The sequence below is a fragment of the Tiliqua scincoides genome, chromosome 4 (assembly GCF_035046505.1).
Source record: "Tiliqua scincoides isolate rTilSci1 chromosome 4, rTilSci1.hap2, whole genome shotgun sequence".
NCBI lineage: Eukaryota > Metazoa > Chordata > Lepidosauria > Squamata > Scincidae > Tiliqua > Tiliqua scincoides.
In genome coordinates, this window is record NC_089824.1 from 26,510,565 (window position 1) to 26,529,589 (window position 19,025).

At 42.3% G+C, this 19,025-nt stretch overlaps 1 protein-coding gene across 1 annotated transcript; it reads right to left on the reverse strand.

Annotated features, from left to right (window-relative positions):
* Positions 1 to 722: 722 nt before the first annotated feature.
* On the reverse strand, positions 723 to 18,809 carry POP1 (POP1 homolog, ribonuclease P/MRP subunit). Its single transcript, XM_066625287.1, has 16 exons — positions 18,737 to 18,809; positions 16,816 to 16,962; positions 14,868 to 14,942; positions 13,351 to 13,526; positions 12,075 to 12,323; positions 11,181 to 11,268; positions 10,740 to 10,927; positions 9,352 to 9,602; positions 9,139 to 9,232; positions 8,420 to 8,531; positions 7,411 to 7,527; positions 4,888 to 5,003; positions 4,391 to 4,582; positions 3,794 to 3,948; positions 2,598 to 2,933; positions 723 to 2,232 (listed from the first exon to the last, which is right to left on the reverse strand). Exons 2-16 carry the CDS (start codon positions 16,958 to 16,960, stop codon positions 1,578 to 1,580), a joined length of 2,949 nt encoding a protein of 982 aa, XP_066481384.1. The 5' UTR covers positions 16,961 to 16,962; positions 18,737 to 18,809; the 3' UTR covers positions 723 to 1,577.
* Between the last annotated feature and the right edge of the window lie 216 nt (positions 18,810 to 19,025).

Sequence of the window (19,025 nt, forward strand, 5' to 3'; positions counted from 1 at the left end):
ACTTTTATTGTAAAGGTCCTGTTTGGACCCTGCCACCTTGGATAATTACTGGTTGGTATCAAAACTGCCATTTTGGTGACAAGTCTTTCCTGGAAAATACCAATTAATTTGTCTGGTATGAAGCCAGGTGATGGGACTGAAACGGTCTTGGCTCACTCTGGTTGATCACCTACATGGGAAACTGGACAAAGACAGTAGAAAATTTCACCATAATGCCTACTGAGTAGATAGTCATCAGTTCAAGCAGATATGGCAATATCCTACCCAAATATCAAAGGAGAGTTTAATTCATTAGCCTCTCATCTATAATTGAGCACTGTAAAATGTTTCAAATTTTATCTTTTTTTCTGTTTATCCAAACCAACTTCTAAAAAATATAGCAGCATTTTAAGGCACGGCACTCCTCCCAAACAGTCAACTGTTTTTTTAAAATATTTTTTAGACGCTGTATTATGTTTTATAGTCTTCCAACATCCAAACAGTGATGAAACAAGGATATCTACTGACAAGTGCTGCATCTCTTAAGCATCAAGTAAGAACACACTAAATATCCAAATTCAGCACATTTCCTTCATCAATGAGTCAATATAAGAGCCATCACATTAGGTGACCATTGAACGTATCATAGTGGGAAACACCAGAAACCTTGTAAAACGCATCTTTGCAGGCAAGTTCTCACTTATATATGCACGCACACAACTATTTTTTTTACATTGCGAGAAAGTTTATTGCCTTGTAAGCATCCCCATGTATATTGACTGGTGCATTGTTACCTCCTCCACAAAGCACTACATACTTTAAAAAATAGGCAACATGATTTCACATTCCTATCATAAAGACTTGGATGTTTAAAAGGGCGAGCCACACCACCACACATTTGTTTTTAAAACACAGAACAAAATGGAAATTTATTTGGAAGAGCTGAAGCTAAGACAGGTGCCAACCCTTAATGCAATTAACAGTTTGTTGCTTTAACATGGTTGTGTTTGTCCAAAAAGTTGAAATAGATTCAATCAAAATGTACTGAATATTTTCTAAAAAGAAAGATGGGAGGAAACCATTTGTTATATCCAGTTGTATATCTTGTCCTAGGAGTTACAGCACTCAAAAAAGTCTCTTCTTGCTAAATATAGGAGGATCAATAAGCCACTGTCAGCAATATGGTAATTTTAAAGTGTGCATGATGGAACTGTGTAAGATGGAAGGAAAGCCTGTGCTTGAAGTAAATCCCTTAAATTACTGGTGGGGTGTTAACACATGCAACAAATACCATTTGCTTGTTTAACCCATTTCTGCCCAGCCAACAGGTCCCTGTTGCATATATTGGGCAGAAATGGCTTTAAAAAAAGCAGCAAAAATTTTAATTTTATACACCTTCAGTACATGCATGTGCCTCTGGACAATGAAAGAGGTTGTTCTGGTATCAAACTATAGAGAAGTGTGTTTTCAATCCATTTCACTTTATATATTAACAAGAACAAGGAACTTGTTTGGAAGCTCTAAACCTAATCAAAGCCACCCACACACTTTCAGAGAAAAGTGTCTTTGGTATTTTTATGACACTGAATTTAAATGTGTTAGACTTCAATTGTAAGCCTAGCAAATCTGTACTGTAGTGATGCTGGGTTTCTTAACAGAACAAGCCCTCTTTTGTCTGCTGGTTGGTCAATCAACATTTGCAGCAATCCTGTCAGACTAACAAAGCCTAGAGCTTCACTGCAGCCAAAGGCCAATGAGAAGTCGCCTTGAGTGACATATCCCAAGAGAGCTCTAGAGCAATGTGATGGCACATCTGGCAGGGGGTCAGGCCACAAACCCAGAACTAGGTCCACATGCCCATCTGCTGCTCCATCCAAGGGAGCAGACGCACTTCTTTCTGTTGCCTTCTTGTTCACTGGCTTCTTTCTTCTCTCCTTTTGTTTCAAAATCTTGTTCTTGAACCTGTCGCTGTGTTTAGGTTCCTGAGGACCGCAGAAGTGCTGGTCTTTGCTGAATGCCAACAAATCTTCTTTCGCTGGAATGCAAATCATGGCATGTAATTCAGGGCAGCCTTTGTTGAGAAAGGACAGACTGACCCACACTAGAGCCCTGGGATAGTGCTGACAGATAGGCAAGAGGGCATCTTCGTTCAGTTCCTTCTGATTCAGCTTGGAAGCAATGTGTCGTATCCTCTGACTTTTGCCAGACACAGGCCAAACCCAGGCTGAGAGCTGCCTTAACAGCCTTCTGCTCCTGTTGAACAGATGCAACAAGTTATTTTTTTCAGTGCAGTACACTGCCATCTGGATCCCACCTCCAAAGCAATTGCCCCACCCATCAGCAAGGAGGGGAACACAACAGGCAGCAATTGTCAGGGTGATGAGCAAACAGTACAGCCCATTATGTTCTGCAAAACAGATAACTGGAAAAACCAGGAACTCGGGACCCAGTTGTTTACTTTAGCTGATGTTCAATGCACAGAGACTTAAGAGGATGCAATACCCCAGGACATAGCTTTCATTTTGAGCCTGCAACTTGAATCACAACGTATGAATTTTTACAGGTCAGAAGTCAATTTCCTCACTGTGCCCAACAAGGAATTAGTATGTTCCACATACCTGAGAACACAGAATGCCAAACTTGAAGTAGCATCATTTTTCTGACATAAGTCTGCCGCTTTCTCAATGACTTTCATCTGCATGTTCGTCTGAGAGCATGTTTCCATTTGCTCATCCAATTTGTCTGTCTTAGGAGATTCTACTACAAGCGCTCCAGAATGGGTGTCCCCAGAAACCTGACCTTGGGTTGCACAAGCCTCACTATCTAGGGTGTGTTCATTTTTTCCATGAGCTTCGGTTCTGGCCTCCCAGTCTCTAGTGAGCTTCTCCCAGGGGCAGAGAAACGGTGCCAGGGTCCCATGTTTAACATAATTTGCTCTTTTTGCAGGAGGACGTCTAGGATAAACAAAGGCATAATGTTTCTTCAGATGTAGTGAAAGACGTGAAGCGATCAGAGTTACCAATTCTTATGTTTACCCAGTGTAAGGCTAATAAAGTGGACTTGTTTCTAATTACAGAACTGGCTTACAAAGAAAGCCAGTGGTTTCATGTCTTTAGTCATACTGAGCTGCAGCCCAATCCTGAACCGCCCTGCGTGCGAGGCTGCCGTGGTGCCAAAATGGCTACCGCAGCATCCAAAATGCGCCAGCCAACCTCAGGGAAAGGGGACATTCGTCACCAGTTCTTGAGTCAGTGCAAAATCAAGGAGTCCTGTGCCAGGCCATGCAGCCCTTAAGGTGCACCCCTCTGCCTGGTACCCCTCTGCCTGGGCTGCCTTGGTGATGGCAGTAATTATCACTTTATTCTGAAATAAGAGTGCTTGGGGGGGATAAGGGTATGGGTCCCTCAAGCATCACAGTTCCACTGAGAAGCAGACAACATGCCACCACATACAGTCCCACATACAGTACCACATTCTGCCCCCTAAAACAGTTAATTTTGAAAAATCCCTCCATTTCAAACATGATGTGAAAAGGAGGGGGCAACTGCAATTCAATTAGCCCAATGCCTCTTTGGGGAGCAGAATTAGTTGGCTGGATCAAAGAACAGCACATTTACTTGCAATTAAGTCCCACCAATTTCAATGTGACCTATTCCTAATGAAGTGTGCTTAGGTCTGTGTTACCAGCTCATTCCTAGCAAATAAAAAAAGTTGAGACAGTTAAATATGCAAACTACTGAACATTCCAGCAGGAGATTGAAGAAGTTTCATTATACTTTGCAGACCAGACTAAGAGTTCCTTTTAGACATTTACCTCTTAAACTTGTCAAGAAGAGTTCTCTCGAGTTCTTTGGCAAACTGGACACCACCAGGACAGTCTGGGTAATCATGTGGAATGTGAGGTGTTCTCTTACACAGGGAATGTTTCAGATCTTCTTGCAAGCCACCCACTCGAGCACCTCGATAGATCTACAAAGCAAGAGAGTGAGATTGCCTGGCATGAGACTAACTGCAGAAAGCCAATACTGACAAAATCCCTAGAAAGTGCTCCCTCAGTTCAACTAATGTGTTCACAAGGAAAATAAGCTTTCATTGTGCAACTTTAGCTTGTACTGCTACTGGGAATCTGTTTCTCCAGTGGAATGGGAAGCACAGAAGTAGTGGGATGACTAAAAAAAATCACAAGGAAAGTATTCTACTAAATTTAAGAAAAGCTCTTTAAATAAATATTTTGATGTATGACAAATCACAGTAGGTGGATTTACTGAACAGTGCCCTGCCCGCTACAAGCTGCTGATGCAGTTAAGATCACAAAACTGAAGCATACGGAAAATAAAGACCTGCTAAAAAGTTATGTCAAAGCAACTGAACTTAAATGTACGCCTGCAGTTCAAACTGAAATGTCACTTACAAAAGGAAGCCAGAAAGCCATGCCCCAACCTTTGGGCAGATAAATATCCCAGCCACTTCCCCATCCCAGGCGATCTTTTCCAGCCATTTTTCCAGACTGCTGAATCAGGAGTATTGGAATCTTGGATTCTCGAGGGCCCAAATCAAGTTGTGATCCAGGTACTAAGAGTTCACTTCTGAGACGATTCAAGTCCTGAGATGGGGGGAAAAAAGGTGACAAGTCTAAAATCAAGGGCTTGATTTTATTCTAAAGGAGATGCACTCAAAATAAGATTCTTATTCATACAGTAAAGAAGTTTACCGCTACTTTATCACATAACTATTTGATACCTAGGAAATAATGGCATGAGGTGGACAGACTCCTGAAACAAGCATTTCTAGTATATGAAAGGCTTCCAAGTCTCAAAATACTTGGGTTCCCCTTCCAAAGGTTTGATTTTAAACATTAGTCTTCAGCTCCTGATAGTTTGTTTTTTTTTTTAATGATGCTAAAGTTACCTGTTCCAGCATTTTATTTTCTGTGACACTCTTACAGATATTCTGGTCCCAGAGAAAACTCTGTGCACACTCTGCGGGCACACCTTCCAAGATCAGTTGTCTAACCTTCTCATAATCTAAAAGGCAAAAAATTAAATTTTTAGCCTATCCTCTTTGAAAGGCAAAGGGCATACAAATATTAAGCCAAGGGGAGTGCACAATAGCAAGACTACAGAAATGTTATCACAGCCCTCGACCTAAATAACTTCCAGGTTATAGTCTATATAAGAAGTTATTCGTACATTTTAGAAGTAAAGCAGGCTTGATACTTTAGTTAGGAGAACCGTCGAATAATGTTTGCAAAGAAAAAAACAAAATTGCAAATAGCTAGGAAAATGAAACTTGATGACCTCTACTAAGCTAACAAAAACCACAATATTTCTTCCAGTAGTTTGTAACATGGTAAGTAAAACTTCTAATTTTACAGTGTTCTGAACCTGTGACTCCATTTACATGACCATCCTTCATTTTAAATGAAGGCATGAAGATACAATTTTCAGATGATCGCTGTAGCTTAAAATTGTAGAACTGTTTTTCTTCAGGCCTGTACCATACAAGATCTGAGGATGAAACATTATTTCTTGATTGCATGGTCAAGCAGCACAGTGACCTTCTGACTACTAAGTGAATCTTCAAGGGAGTCATTTCACCCTGGCCTACACAAATCTTGTGCAAGGAACTCACCCACAAGCAGATGACAGGCATTCAGTGTGGGTCAGATTTGGGGAGTGAGTGGGTAGAAGAACAGGCTTGTTGGAAGTCTGAAAACACTAGGCTAATGTCTTCCTTTTTTTTTTAAAGTATAAAATCTGCCACAGGAAATTAGAAAAATAGGGTTTGCATTTGTGTGCGCTATTCAGAACACTGTATCTACTTCAAGCACAACATATTAAATCTACAGATGAACGACTACAAATAAGGAGATGCTACTGTCTCCACCATGTACCTTGGAGAGTTTGCAGCGCTTTCATGATTTCAATGTCTCGCTACGAATGTGAATAAAATCTTACCCAAGTAAATGAATTGAAAAACTGAACAGTTATCATCACATGGATATAGGAAACAAACACTACATTTTCTCCATGCCAACTATGCTAATACAGAGAAAACCTGAGCGGGCCAATCCAAATGATCCCAACAGTTTCCTAAAATTTGAGTTTGGGTAGCATCTTCCCTCTGGTTGTTTCCAAACAGAGGTCTTCAGGCAACTAGGCCCATTGCTGGGCCTCCAAGCAACAATGCATCCACTTTGTGTTATTCTGCCATCAACCTTAGCTTGCATACATTGTTTGCAAGCATGCCCTACCTGCAGAACTTCTCAACACAGAAAGGGTGGTTACACTGAAAAAGGAGCTACACCTTGTCATTGAAAGGTTAACAGAGACCAAAATCACAGACAAGTGCAAGAGCTAATTGCCTCACATCCAAAAATGATGTAATCATTCTTGCTTTGTTAAGGTCTTGTAAGACAACCTATTACACACTGTCACCATTTCTACTGTCTCAACAGAAATCAAAGCATGGCTGTTCAGAGCAGATGCACAAATGAAAAACACTTCACTGTGTAACATTCAACATTGTTCAACTGGAACCTGGGCAGTGGGGAGGGGTCTCCCAAAGTAGAGTGGCCAACACAACATGGCAAGCATATGCCACAGAACGGTATATCCTTTGCACACATAAGCTATGAACTTCAGTTCCTTGCTTGTCCTCATTCATAGGTTTGCAAAAGACCTCTGCCCAAGAATCTAGAGAGCTGCTTCCAGTCCATCAAAAGAGATACTGCTGAGCTTGAGGGACAAATTGTCCAAACTGCTAAACCCCAAGGGGAAGGTTGAGACGGAAACGCCTCAAGTAAGACACACTTCAGAATGTTTTCAGATATTGTACTAAGGGATTTTTCTATAGGTGAAGAGGATTTTTTTGTTTCCAATTTGCACAACTGAAAGACAATGAGTGCATGCACATGAATGGTTAGAGAGGAAATAATGAAGTTATGGATCCATTTTCATGCCAGTAACTTGTGAAAGTTTGACAAGACAGAACAAAGCTTTTTCTTCTAGTTACAGAAAAAGTTTCTAAAGCCAGACACAAACTGAAGGGTCAACACAACAGTATCAGAGAAGGGGAGATCTAACATTCGCCCTAAAGTGCATATTTATAGGGTACAATGAAAGCAAGGAGAAATGAAGCTATGCATCTTGTGTTACAGCACCTGTTGGCCTCGCCAGGATTCGAACCTGGATCATCTGTATAGTTTAACAGAGGCTTCCATTGAGCACAAGACCAGTTTGGTGCCAAGTCCCTTCCTTACAACTCCTATTCTCTACAAAAACCTAGTTTACATAAGTACTAATCTAGAACACAGAACAGTCATAAGACGATAGAGACAGAGGATATGTTTTTTAAAAATATATGCATGTAACCTAATGTGAAGTAGCTCTATGACACTCTATAGTTACATTATGGATGGAGATATTTTACCTTGGTAGTTTTCTGGATTTGGCATGGCTTTTGATCTTTTTTTTGGCAAGTTCACGCGAGGATCCCCAACAGTCAAACCCAGTACAGTACCTGATGGAATATCTGATGAACATAACCCTTAAAAACACACAAGATGGATGCACCCTTAAAAATACAGTTTTATCTAAAGCATTACCAAATCTACAGAAATACTCTCAACTGCATTCTTACTGTTTACATTGATCTTCAAAATCTGAACACCACCATCAAGTCTGGAAACTGTTATGCGAGAATGGCAAGTCTATTTGAACTATTTAATAGTTTGTAATATTAATGCTTGCTTAATACGTCCTTAATACTAATGACTAGAATTAGCAATCTCTGAACTGAAAGCAAATGGAACATTTTGCACCATTAAACCAAGAACACCACAGATGGTAACTGTTTGTAACTGAAACTGCTTAAGAGAGAAGTGTAAACACTGGGGCAGAGTAGAGGAAGAGACTGAATTTTTCCTGGTATTAAGACTCTAATGTCTCCAGACCTTTACCAGCTCATGTCACTTTTGATCTTTCTGGGAGAACTGTACATCTACATCAATAAGTACATAATGAAGACTTTGGATAAGGCAGATTTGTCTTTATGGCACACTTACTATTTTTTAGTACTGTTTTATGAGAAGAGTGAATATCCAAAGAGATCTAAAGGAGATGCTTATTTTTGCCAGTGAAGTTTCCTTCATAGTATTGCCATGGTAGGCCAAGCACCAGCACACACCACTCTGCAGCAAATTCCAGAGCACCTGGACCATGTTACTCCTCCTTTATACAGGTTTTCCGTCTCAGTGCTCCTCAGCACCCACACAGCTGAAGCCACCATCTTAATTCCCCTACTGTGGCATTACTCCACAAGCAGCCAAATCCCAAACACAACACCACACAGATATCCAGATGGTTTAATGAAAGATCAAGAACCCATCCCCAGAATTCCCCCTGTTGAATGAAGGAGGAAGAACACTTACAGAACTAACCTTTTAAAAGATCAAAGATAGATTCCTGACGGTGATGAAGAGTCAACTGATCAGGATTTTTGCAATTTTCTGTCCACCAGCTGTGAATGTCAGAATCAGCAGAATCCAGCTCCTAAAGTCAGTGATGACAAGCAAGGTGGTGGGCAAAATAACCTACTGCAAAGATCAGTTCCTTCCCTTTTGAGAAAAGAGCTGCTTAGAGACATATTTATAATCTATTTCAATAAAATTTGGATCTACAATAAGGCTGACAATGCTGTAACTGCTTGGAAATGGACATTTGGCCTTCCAGAAGACCAAGGCATATATGGTAGCTCCCTCCCACAGCCCAAAACAGAGTGTGCACCTGCTCATGTTAAGGAGCACCACCAATCTATGCTTCCTAGGTTGCTTACGAAATCTCTGCTTCTGGTTGTCCATCCCTAGTTTTAGAAAATATTTACAATGTTGGCACAAAAGTGTCCACTGCATCTGTCTTTCCTCCCCTAAAAGTAGGCTTTACTGTACAATTCATTCCTACTCCTTCAGAATATAGAGACCCAGCCTGTGGGTACAACCATGTGACGATACAAAATGCCCTGAAATTCTCTAGACAGCCTGTGAAAAGGATATGCTACTGTTGTGCAAACATGAGTAACTAATGCAATGTCATTTAACTAGCACTATTACATCTGCAAAACAAAAGCCAATCAAGTTTGAAAAATGGCTGGTCTCCTTACAGTATGGACAGAAGCAACTTTAAGTGCCTCTGTAAGGACACAGTGTGAAAGTGGGCCAATCAACCGGTATCGAAGGATCTCCATTGTCAAGTCACTGAAAGACACAAGAAATTACAAACTGAAATATCAAGCATGTATTCAAGCAGCCTAAATGAAATTGACCAAGTGTTAAGAGAACCTGATCATTTTTACAGTTCAAGGTATAGTAATTACCTTATCACAATTCCTGTAGTTTGTGATGTCCAGCTATATGATTGCTGTGGATCTCTAGTTCCATCTCCAATAATTTTTTTCACTGGAACACTGGTTACTCCTTCTTCAGCTCGCCTCTTCCTTTTCTTGCCAACAGCTTTAGCTGCATCCAGTTTGTTTTCTTCTTGAGGCAAGGTGACAACTGATACAGGATTACAGGCTTCCCTGGGCTCAAAACACTGGAAGACTGCCTTTAACTCACCCAGTATGTCCTAAGAGCAGTGTGAAAGACATGCAGCACAAGAATAATTTTCTTGAACAGAGTTAAACTAAGGGCACAATCCTATCTCACCCTTGGGCCAGTACAAGTCCCTTGCACCAGCCCAGGAGGGTCGTAAATGTGCTATAAAGCATGTTTGCGCCTCCTCTAGAGTCGACTGGGCCAGCACAGGGACATGGGCCAGCCCGTGAAGGCTGAATCCAGTCTCTGCGCCAACTCTGACAGGAAGCCTTGTGTCGGCTGAGCTTGGCCAATGCAAGGGTCTGGGATCGGCTGAGCTTGGCCGATGCAAGGGTCTGGGATGGGTGGGAGAGCGGTCCCAGGGAAGGACGGGCAGGGAATGGGAGACGGATCCTGGCAGATATGCCGAATCCTAGCCCCCGTTCCCGAGCAATGCGGAGCAGCTCCAAGCCGCTCCACTCTCCTCTGATTTATGCCACTTCCAGAGGTGGCGCACGCCATTGGGGCTGCAGTGGCTTACCCAGGGGTAAGGGGAAGAGTTTCCGCTTACTTCCAACTGAGCCACTTTGGGCCCCTATCTTGCACTGGATACAGCACAGGCCTCCTGGCTTGCCTGTTTCAGCATAAGATACAATTTCGCTGTAAGTTATTGATAGTACAAATAAGCACGCAGGCCTTCAGGTGGACTTGATAGCTCAGTTTTCTGTTCACCTTCAGACTGAACTTATGTATACTCAGTAGCTGCCTTTCCTGCCAAAAGAAACCAAGTTTCAAAAAAAATCCCAGTTACTGCTGACTCAAGCTGAATGTATGATGGAAGAGGTGCGGGAACCCCTTCCACCACACACACATGCTAATCAGTTCTCAAGCACTCCATGCATGGGGCTGTTTGCATACATAGGCAATTCACTGAGAGAATAATAGTGCAACTGGGCTTCTGCATGGCACATCATGATGAAGGGTGGTACACACATGTCCATTTCCTTACTAGAGGAAGAGAACTGTTGGTTAGGTAAAGATGTGAACTAGCCTTAAATGTCATCTTCCAAAGCAGTGACACTAGCACTTTTCAGAAGGCTACTGAACTTCAGGTTCTCTTTGCAATACAAAATATTTCATCGCACTTTAACAGGAGAAAAAAGCCACCACCAGACTACAAGGCATATACCTGCTTAAAGGCTGGATGCACCCATATCCACAGCTGCCTGCTTTCATTAGTACAGCCAAACCCACTCCTTGGTTTCCAAATGAAAGTAACCGGACCAAGTGCATCTTCAGGGTACCGATCCACATGGTACAATGTGAGGGTACCCTGGCGCTTCCCAGTCAGGCAAGGAATTGCTGCAAATGTTGGCCCTGAGGAAACATTTAAAAACAAAAAGTGTTTTCCAGTTTCAAAATTGCATGAAAAATGGTCCTCAGAAGAGTCATGCACTTTATTTATTTAGTTGGGGTCATTTAGATCCCAAACAACTTCATTGCCCAGGGACTAAAGACATCAAGAAGTATTCCTCCAAACCCACAGCTGGCCAAGTTAGAGAAGGAACACTGGGTGGTGGGGAAGATCCATCACACAGCATTTCCTGCTTCAAATGAAAGGAAATTTTACCTGCATCTACATTACACATTCGGGCAAGCCCTGTTAGAAGCGCTTCTTCTTTTCCAGTTAATTCCAGACAACAGTAATATGATAAATCCTGACACAAAAGAAAAGTCATTGAAACAATCTGTGAAAAGAAACCAGGCATGCTGGTGGCAAGACAAAGCCAGCTTCTTTTACTGAGAAGATCCACGTCTCCCTTCCAATCTAATTTAGGGTGCTCAAATTGAAAAAGAAAGATAAAAGCTAACAGAACAATTCAGCCTTCTGTCTTCAGCAGACATCAAAAAATACAGAAGGAGGGAGTCAAGGTAATGAGCTCCAGAGAGACTGCACCACAGACACAGCAGCCCTGATGCAGGCCTTTACAGGTCTCCGTGTAGTCAAAATGGAACATACTGTAGGGTTTCTGCAGGTATGGGGAATCTACACAGAAAGAGGCAGTCTTGAAGATATGCAGTAGCCAGGATATTAAGGGCTTCACAGGTTACACTGGGCTCAGATCCTAATGGGAAAAGCTAGGCAAAATCTATCCTAGCTCTTGGCAAGTCATACTTTCATACAAGCTGCACAAAGACCAAGAGTTAAGCCAAGTCACTGATGACCACAAAAGGTAAAAATGCTCAGGTATCAATTGTTAGCAAGAACTCAACAGCCAATGTAGCTGAAGACACAGGAACACAGTGCTACAAAAAATTTTTTTTGCAGGCATTTAAGGCAGCCTGTTTCATCTCTCCTACCCAAAGGCGGGCAGGAGCACCAAAGAGTGCTTTAGAATGCTGAAAGGGAAAAAGCTATTGCATTATATTTATTACCAGAACAAAATAGCCTACACAATTTTGTTTGTATGCAAGACTAAGCTGTCCTGCCAAGAACTGATAGATAACCTTACAGACTCAGTACCTGGAGGAGGCAGTGGCTGTTCATGGCTCGGTAGCAAGCCCTGTAGCTCTTGATGGTGGGCCTGTCTCCTAAGCAGTAACCCCATTTCTTCACCATGTGGAATCGTTTTGCATGCCAAATGTGTGTTTCTAACCAGATGTTCTTTTTTTGTCTGCGATTGAACTCTGCCACCAAATTTGTATGGCGCCGCCTTGCTTTACGACACTTGCTCTTTGGAAGGTCTTTCTTCTGGTGTTCAGGCCTCTCTGCCTGAAGGGAGAGAGGAACAACAAAAAAGGGGTAGTATTTATTTCAGATTACAGGGAAAGGACACTTCTCCAAGCAGCAACTTCACACACAGCATTATTACAAACCAGAGGAATATTATTAGGTTCTGCATGAAAATTTTTAGTTGTGGGACCATAATAGTTGTTCAGTGCAGACAAATGGAACACGCTTGCCGTTTGCAACTCACCTGGGGAATGGAGCAATTGTTGTCAGACAAGCAGATTACCAGAACTGTTACTCAAGCTATCTGAGACAGACTGGAATATGTTGGGGCAGGGGAATGGGGAAAACAGTCTCTGAGTCTATTTAACAAAAATGTGCACTGCATTGGTTTACCAACTGGAAGCTAATGCAAGTTACAGTTTGTTGGATTAGGTCAGGGAGGAACAGAAAGTGTCTTAAGGAGACAGTGAGCAAACACAGTCCAGGACCGCTGTACAAATAAGGGGATCCATTTGAAAAGAAGTTCCAGAGAGCTGCCACATCCAGAGAGGAGCCCATCCACATTATGGGCTCAGTTCAAGCCATTTCTGCCCAACACTGCATATACGCAACAAGATCAACTGTCATTCCCCGCAACTGTAGTACATGAGATGGCCACATGAGGGCCATTTCAGCTCTGCCACAGACCCACTAAAATGCCCAACCAAAAAGGACACCTGCCTGACCCCCCCCCCCCTTGTTACTTGTTTTCTGTTGCCTGGTAAAAGATTTTAGATTGAATTTTTGGTTGTGGGTCCCTGCCACAAACTTAAAACTTGATAAAACTTATCCACGCGTATTTCTGGTTCCCCCTCTCCCCATGCTAGATGTTGTTTTGCTTTTACTTCTTTTAGCATTTATTTACAATTTGCTTTCCCTCCTTTTTTACTATTAGCACTTTTGGAAAACCAAAAAGCAGGGCATAAGTTTTTTAAAAAACAAACACTACATCATAAACAGCAGAAATTACAATGCACAGAGATGCCCGCTTCTCACTTAACCCAATGCTACAAGATAAAAGAAGCACCTCTATTCTGGCAAGTTCACGGAGTCGTCTAGGTAGGCGTTTGATATTGTGGCTCATCGCTCGCCTTCTCATGTGTCGAGGCAGGGACTGGAACACTAAGGTATTAGAAGACTTCTGCGAAACAGCTTTCAGCATGGCCTTTATTTCAGCAGCACGAGCTTGAACAAAGGGAGACACTGAAATGGAAGAGACAGTTCAGAATATGCAGCATGGCAAGTAAGACAACTAAATGAGGGAGTGCTCTGTTTTACAGCAATGAGGCTTGAAGAGTGTAGTTGCAACACACAGAGAGAGTACTCTACATCATTCTATGGATTTTCATCCGACTTCAAAATCTCTAAAGTTGATTTGTGCAAGCTTCTCACGGTGAATATAAATATTGTTCCAAGATAATTGTCCATTATGAAAAATCTGTAAGATCATTAACAAGATATAAAAATTATGACAAATTCAGATACAGTCGTGCACCGCTTAACAACAGGGATGCGGACCAGCACTCCTGTCATCAAGCGGGGTTTGACACTATATGAAGCCTCTGAAGGCAAGGGGAAGCTCTGCTCCCTTCGTATCCAGAGGCTTTTCTGAGCCTCCCAGAGGCAGCGCACCTCCATGCGCTGCCTCTGCAAAGCTCAGAATGCCAGAATCGTGTGAGAGACGCGACTTCCTATTTCCTCCAGAAAACTGGAAATCATGTCTCTTGCGCGACTGGGGCATTCTGAGCCTCACAGAGGCAGTGCGTGGAGGCTCCTCTCAGCTTCGGAGGCTTGCGAGGTGAGACCTCCTGACTAGCAACAACCGTCGCATATGTGACCTGTTGGCTGGCCAAAAGGTTGTTAAGCAGTACACACTTGTATAATAAATTTGGATTTCTTTGTGCACATTAAAAAAAAAATACAATACAGGGGCCTACACATAATACCTTTCCCAATTGCCCACAATGAATAAAAAGTGTTTTAAGGAGGCCGTTTTTCAGCTTGCAATACTGCTCTTTCCCTGTTTTCTCTGTGATATTTCCTTTATCTACCTATTCTTCCAAAACGCTTATTCAAATTCTCATTCTGTGTCACATCAATTGACCACAACATTTTGAACCACTGTCTTCCTGTTTATAAGCTTAAACCTTCACTTGCCTTGACTAAGCAGCAGCCATAATCATCACATAAAATCTTGTTAATGAATAAAGAAACACAGTTTGCATTAGTTATAAACGAACACTGCAAACCTGCTGTCAACATAAGGGTTTGTTGAATGCTGCTTTACTATTACTATCGTAACTGTGTTATTTCTTAATAACTAGCTTAATAACTAGCTTATATTTTTTTCACCTGGTATCAAGAAACATTTACAGTGACCTTATAAATAACTGGGTTGGATCCATGAGCAGAGTGAAAACTTTGGATCCAACCCACTGTTTTTACAAAATCACTTTGTTGTATGAGAAAGTTCATATTTCCCCCAACGGCCATATTTATAATATCTTAGCACACAGGTTCCAAAGAAAGGATGAATATGCTTACCTGTCACATATTTAGGAATTTCATGGGATTTATTTTTATGCCAAAATCCCTGCTGGGAGGGTTCAGAGCGGAAGTCTGTGGATAAATCAAAGGAAAGATTTATATGCAATATGGCTGAAACTACTATGTGTGTATCACAGCCTATATTTTGATTCTGAATGAAAATTGATTTTAAAGTTGTTTAGCAATCACTTCCAATTTAAAGAGGTAAATAAAGAAATTAAAACTCTTCTTGGCCTAAAAAAATTCTTGAATAATATAAGAATACAAAACAAAATATTAACATACTGAAGGCAAGACGTTACACAGTAAGACATTTCAGGATAATTAATACACCAAACGTATTGCAGTAATGTACAGGCGTGGAATTAAGCTAGTGTCTATATTTACATGCCTTAATATCATGTGAAGGTAGTGCTCAGAGTGGAGCACAAGGTCATTCCACTGCTTTACAGGCAGACTTCAAGCCATCCCATTTCTCTCAGTGATGTAATGGAGCAGGTCCTACAGGTCAAACCATGTTATACATGGATTTTTTATACCCGGATTTGACTCAAAACAAATGGCCACTGGAAATTAAAAGGAATGATTGATGGATTGTCAACCGGCTGTCCTCTTTCTTGCATCAATAAGGCTATTGTTAAAGGGCTGTTTTCCTTTAATTTAAAGGGCCCTTTCACCTGTTGAAGGTGAAAAGTCCATGGATAATCAGGTTATACCTGTAATTGCTTTCATGACTCTCTCTACAACAATAAGAAAAGCAGTTTTTAAAAACTGTGAGATGCATTTTTCCCTTCTCCAGGGATCAGCACATTCTCCCTCCAGGCACTTAGAAGCCTCCCTTTGCTCTGGGTCAGGGGTATCCAAACATTTTGGCAGGAGGGCCACATCATCTCTCTGACACTGTGTCAGGGGCCAGGAAAAAAAGAATTAATTTACATTTAAAATTTGAATAAATTTACCTAAATAAATTTATTAGAGATGGAACTTTTATGAATGAATGAAGGTCTTGCAGTAGCTCAAGGCCTATAAAAGGCCTTGCACAAAGCAAGGCTGACCTTTCCTTCACTGATGCTGCAGCATCACAGATATGAAACAGCAAGCAGTAGAGGGAGCCCTCATCCCACAGCTCACACAAGCGGTTGAACAGTCACCCTCACACTAAGAGCAGCTATATCGGACCAGCATGGGCTCCAGCAAGTCTCTGAAGCTCATCGGAGACTGGGGGCTCCCTGCGGGCTGGATTGGGAGCCCCTGAGGGCAGCAAGTGGCCCCAGGGCTGGGGTTTGGGCACCCCTGCTTTGGGTGAAGGGAGGGGTCTCTGGCTCAGGGTGGAGTGAAGCCTTTCTAAGAGACTGACTGATGGATTCTCTGCCTCTCTGGACTCTGTTTCACAACACAAAGGTCAGCAAGGTTGTTTTTAAATTGCCCAACAAAGAGACATTGTTTTTTAAATGGATTTGTGAGATACAACCTGTAATTTGAAACAGAGTAATCGCACTCCTTTTTCCCAGGCACTTTGAGCACTGCACCAGGCAAGATTCACAGGGAGTACTCTCATTATAGAAGTCTACAGAAAACTTTGGAGTTTTACTTTGCATTCAATTCTTTAAACCCTTCAAATACAGTCCAAAAAACCCAAAATAAAACATCACAACATAACAGGGAGCAGAATGTACTTTAAAAAGGCACCAATGCTAGCATACACTTTACAGGAGCTGGTGGGTCATGACCTAACAGTTTGAGAACCATGCTCTATACTGTTGTTGCACATTGCTTTAAGTGTAACATACATAGAAAAGCAGCACACAAAAAATATTCATTATTCACAAATAAAAGGCTGTTGCTTTCTCCAGATTATATCTTCATTGCCAAAGTACCGGGTTATTTAAAAAAAAAAAAATCAGGTGCTATTCAGACATTTCATTCATAAAATCATTGCCATTACCTCGTTTCTTGTGGCGAGGAAATCCACCACCTCCATTCCGAAAATATGTTTCACTGTGACTAGGCCCACTATCAGAGGGAAATGTCACACTCATAGGCTGATTTTTCATTTTCTTGGCTCTTTTCTTATCTCTTGCATTTGACATTTCTGCAATAGAAAGAGGGGTTATTAAAGATGAAGTCTTGCCTTCACTTATTGTCAAAAGCTTTTTAACAAATGTTAAAACTGTGTCCAGGCAACGAACACCAATACCACACATTATCAATGGCATAATACAATGATACAAAACTGATCAAGACCTACAGCTCTATGATGGCTTTATACAGAATCCAACAACTGCAGAAAATTATATATCTTGCCTGATTTCAGAGAGAGACCTTCCCTTCTCAGAACTAAGATTAACTGTAACCATCTACCAGAATTCTACTCATTAAATGGCAGTGGTATACTGAAAGCATACACACACTTGCTTGCTCAACATAATGCTTCCTAGATTAACATTACTATTGCATGAACTGCATAATTACTACAAAATCACTGTACCAGCTATGACAGCTGCTGATTCAGGTAATAGTGACAGTTGTCTTGAGCACTGTCCTGCAATTTTGTGGAGTCACCATTGCTCACTGCAGAGCTTCAGTGCTGAGTCAGTACCTCCCTCTTTTCACTGCTGTACTTTCCTCTGCAATACCAGACAAAGGCAGTACAGAACTGCAGCCAGATCTTAAGTTTCTATAAGCATTTCCATTATTGTTCTATTGGTGCAGTGTTACTGTGGACTATTTAACATAAACCTATCCGCACAATACAAGTACCGTTATAACAATTTGAGCAACCTAAAAGAAACAGTGCCAAGTTCCAGGCAAATTTAGATACAGGTAGATTACCCCTTATCCCAGTCATTTTCAACTACGCTAGTGTGCCGCAAATGATATGCAGGTGGGCCATGGAAGTTTGGGGGAGGATCATTTATTAGTAGGACCACTGGGGAATGTAAGCCCCCCTCCAATAGCACAGTGTGCCTTGCCAATTGTTAAAAAAAAACTGATGGTACGCCTTGACAATTTTAGCACCTTGTCAGTGTGCTATGAGAGAGAGAAAAGGCTGAAAATCACTGCCTTATCTGGACATCTGAAATAGAGACATTTTTGTCCAAGACTTTTTAAAAACTTTCAGTAACGTGAATACTAGAAGGTCTTGCACTCATTCCCACATAAAATGCATGTACAGGCTGTAAGTTCTGTTCTCTGCTCTATAGTGCACCTGTACAGACATTACTGAAAAACATCAAAGGAGCCAGCAGTGAATGAGCAAGAGAAAGCATTTCTCACCATGCCTATGCAATTATTCTGAAATCCAGACAAATCCAGACACCTTCCCGTCCCAAGCACTCTGGGTAAGGGATACTCAACCTGTACCAATAAGATGTGTGCATGCACACACACAGTTCATAGACTTTCACATAAATGTGTGTGCATTAAATCAAGAGAAAAAAATCACAGTTCCCCAGACCCAGTCTCATAACAACTGTCAACAATGACTCAGTAAAAAAAAGAAGACACACATGCACGTGCACTCCGCATATGCTCAGGGGCACTCTTATACACGTGCACTCCGCATATGTTCAGGGGCACTCTCATGCACGTGCACTCCGCACATGCTCAGGGGCTCTCTTCCTAGCCCACACGACGATTGAGGTACACGTGGGGTGTATTCAGGTTTGTGGGCCTGGCACAACCCTGCTCCCTGCGGGCAGGCTCTGGGGCTCAACGCTGCCAAGCCCCCACCCCCCACGGCACCACCAGGGCTGTGCCAGCGCCCCACACAGGACGAGCCCCAGACGCTCCCACCGTCCTGCGCGTCCCCGCCCTCCGACGGCGCTTCCTTCTTCCCGAGACGCTCTCCGCCCTCACGACGCTACCTGAGGCTGAAAAGGGACTGGGCGCCGCCGCGTGAGGCCCGAGCCAGGCTTGAGGCTGCCGACCCACTTCCTCTTCCTGGGGACCAGCGCTCTCTTCTTCCCAAGCTGCGCCCACCTCGTCGGAGGAATCCGCGCATGCGCAAGAGCGACCATGTGGCAACACTTCCTAGACTACATCCCCCATAGCCCTTTGGAGGCGGAGGCGGGGACACCCCTTTCTCTCCTCCTAGACTACATAGACCTTTGCAGGCCGCAGAAGCCTCCAGTCGTTCTTTTGACTGAAGGGGCG

Coding starts and splice junctions, on each gene's coding strand:
- POP1 (XM_066625287.1), bottom strand. CDS start 16,960: ATGTCAAATGCAAGAGATAAGAAAAGAGCCAAGAAAATGAAAAATCAG. Junction 10,928..11,180: donor AATGTGTAATGTAGATGCAG/GTAAAATTTCCT, acceptor ATGTTTCCTCAG/GGCCAACATTTGCAGCAATT. Junction 8,532..9,138: donor AAGTTGCTTCTGTCCATACT/GTAAGGAGACCA, acceptor CACTGACTTTAG/GAGCTGGATTCTGCTGATTC.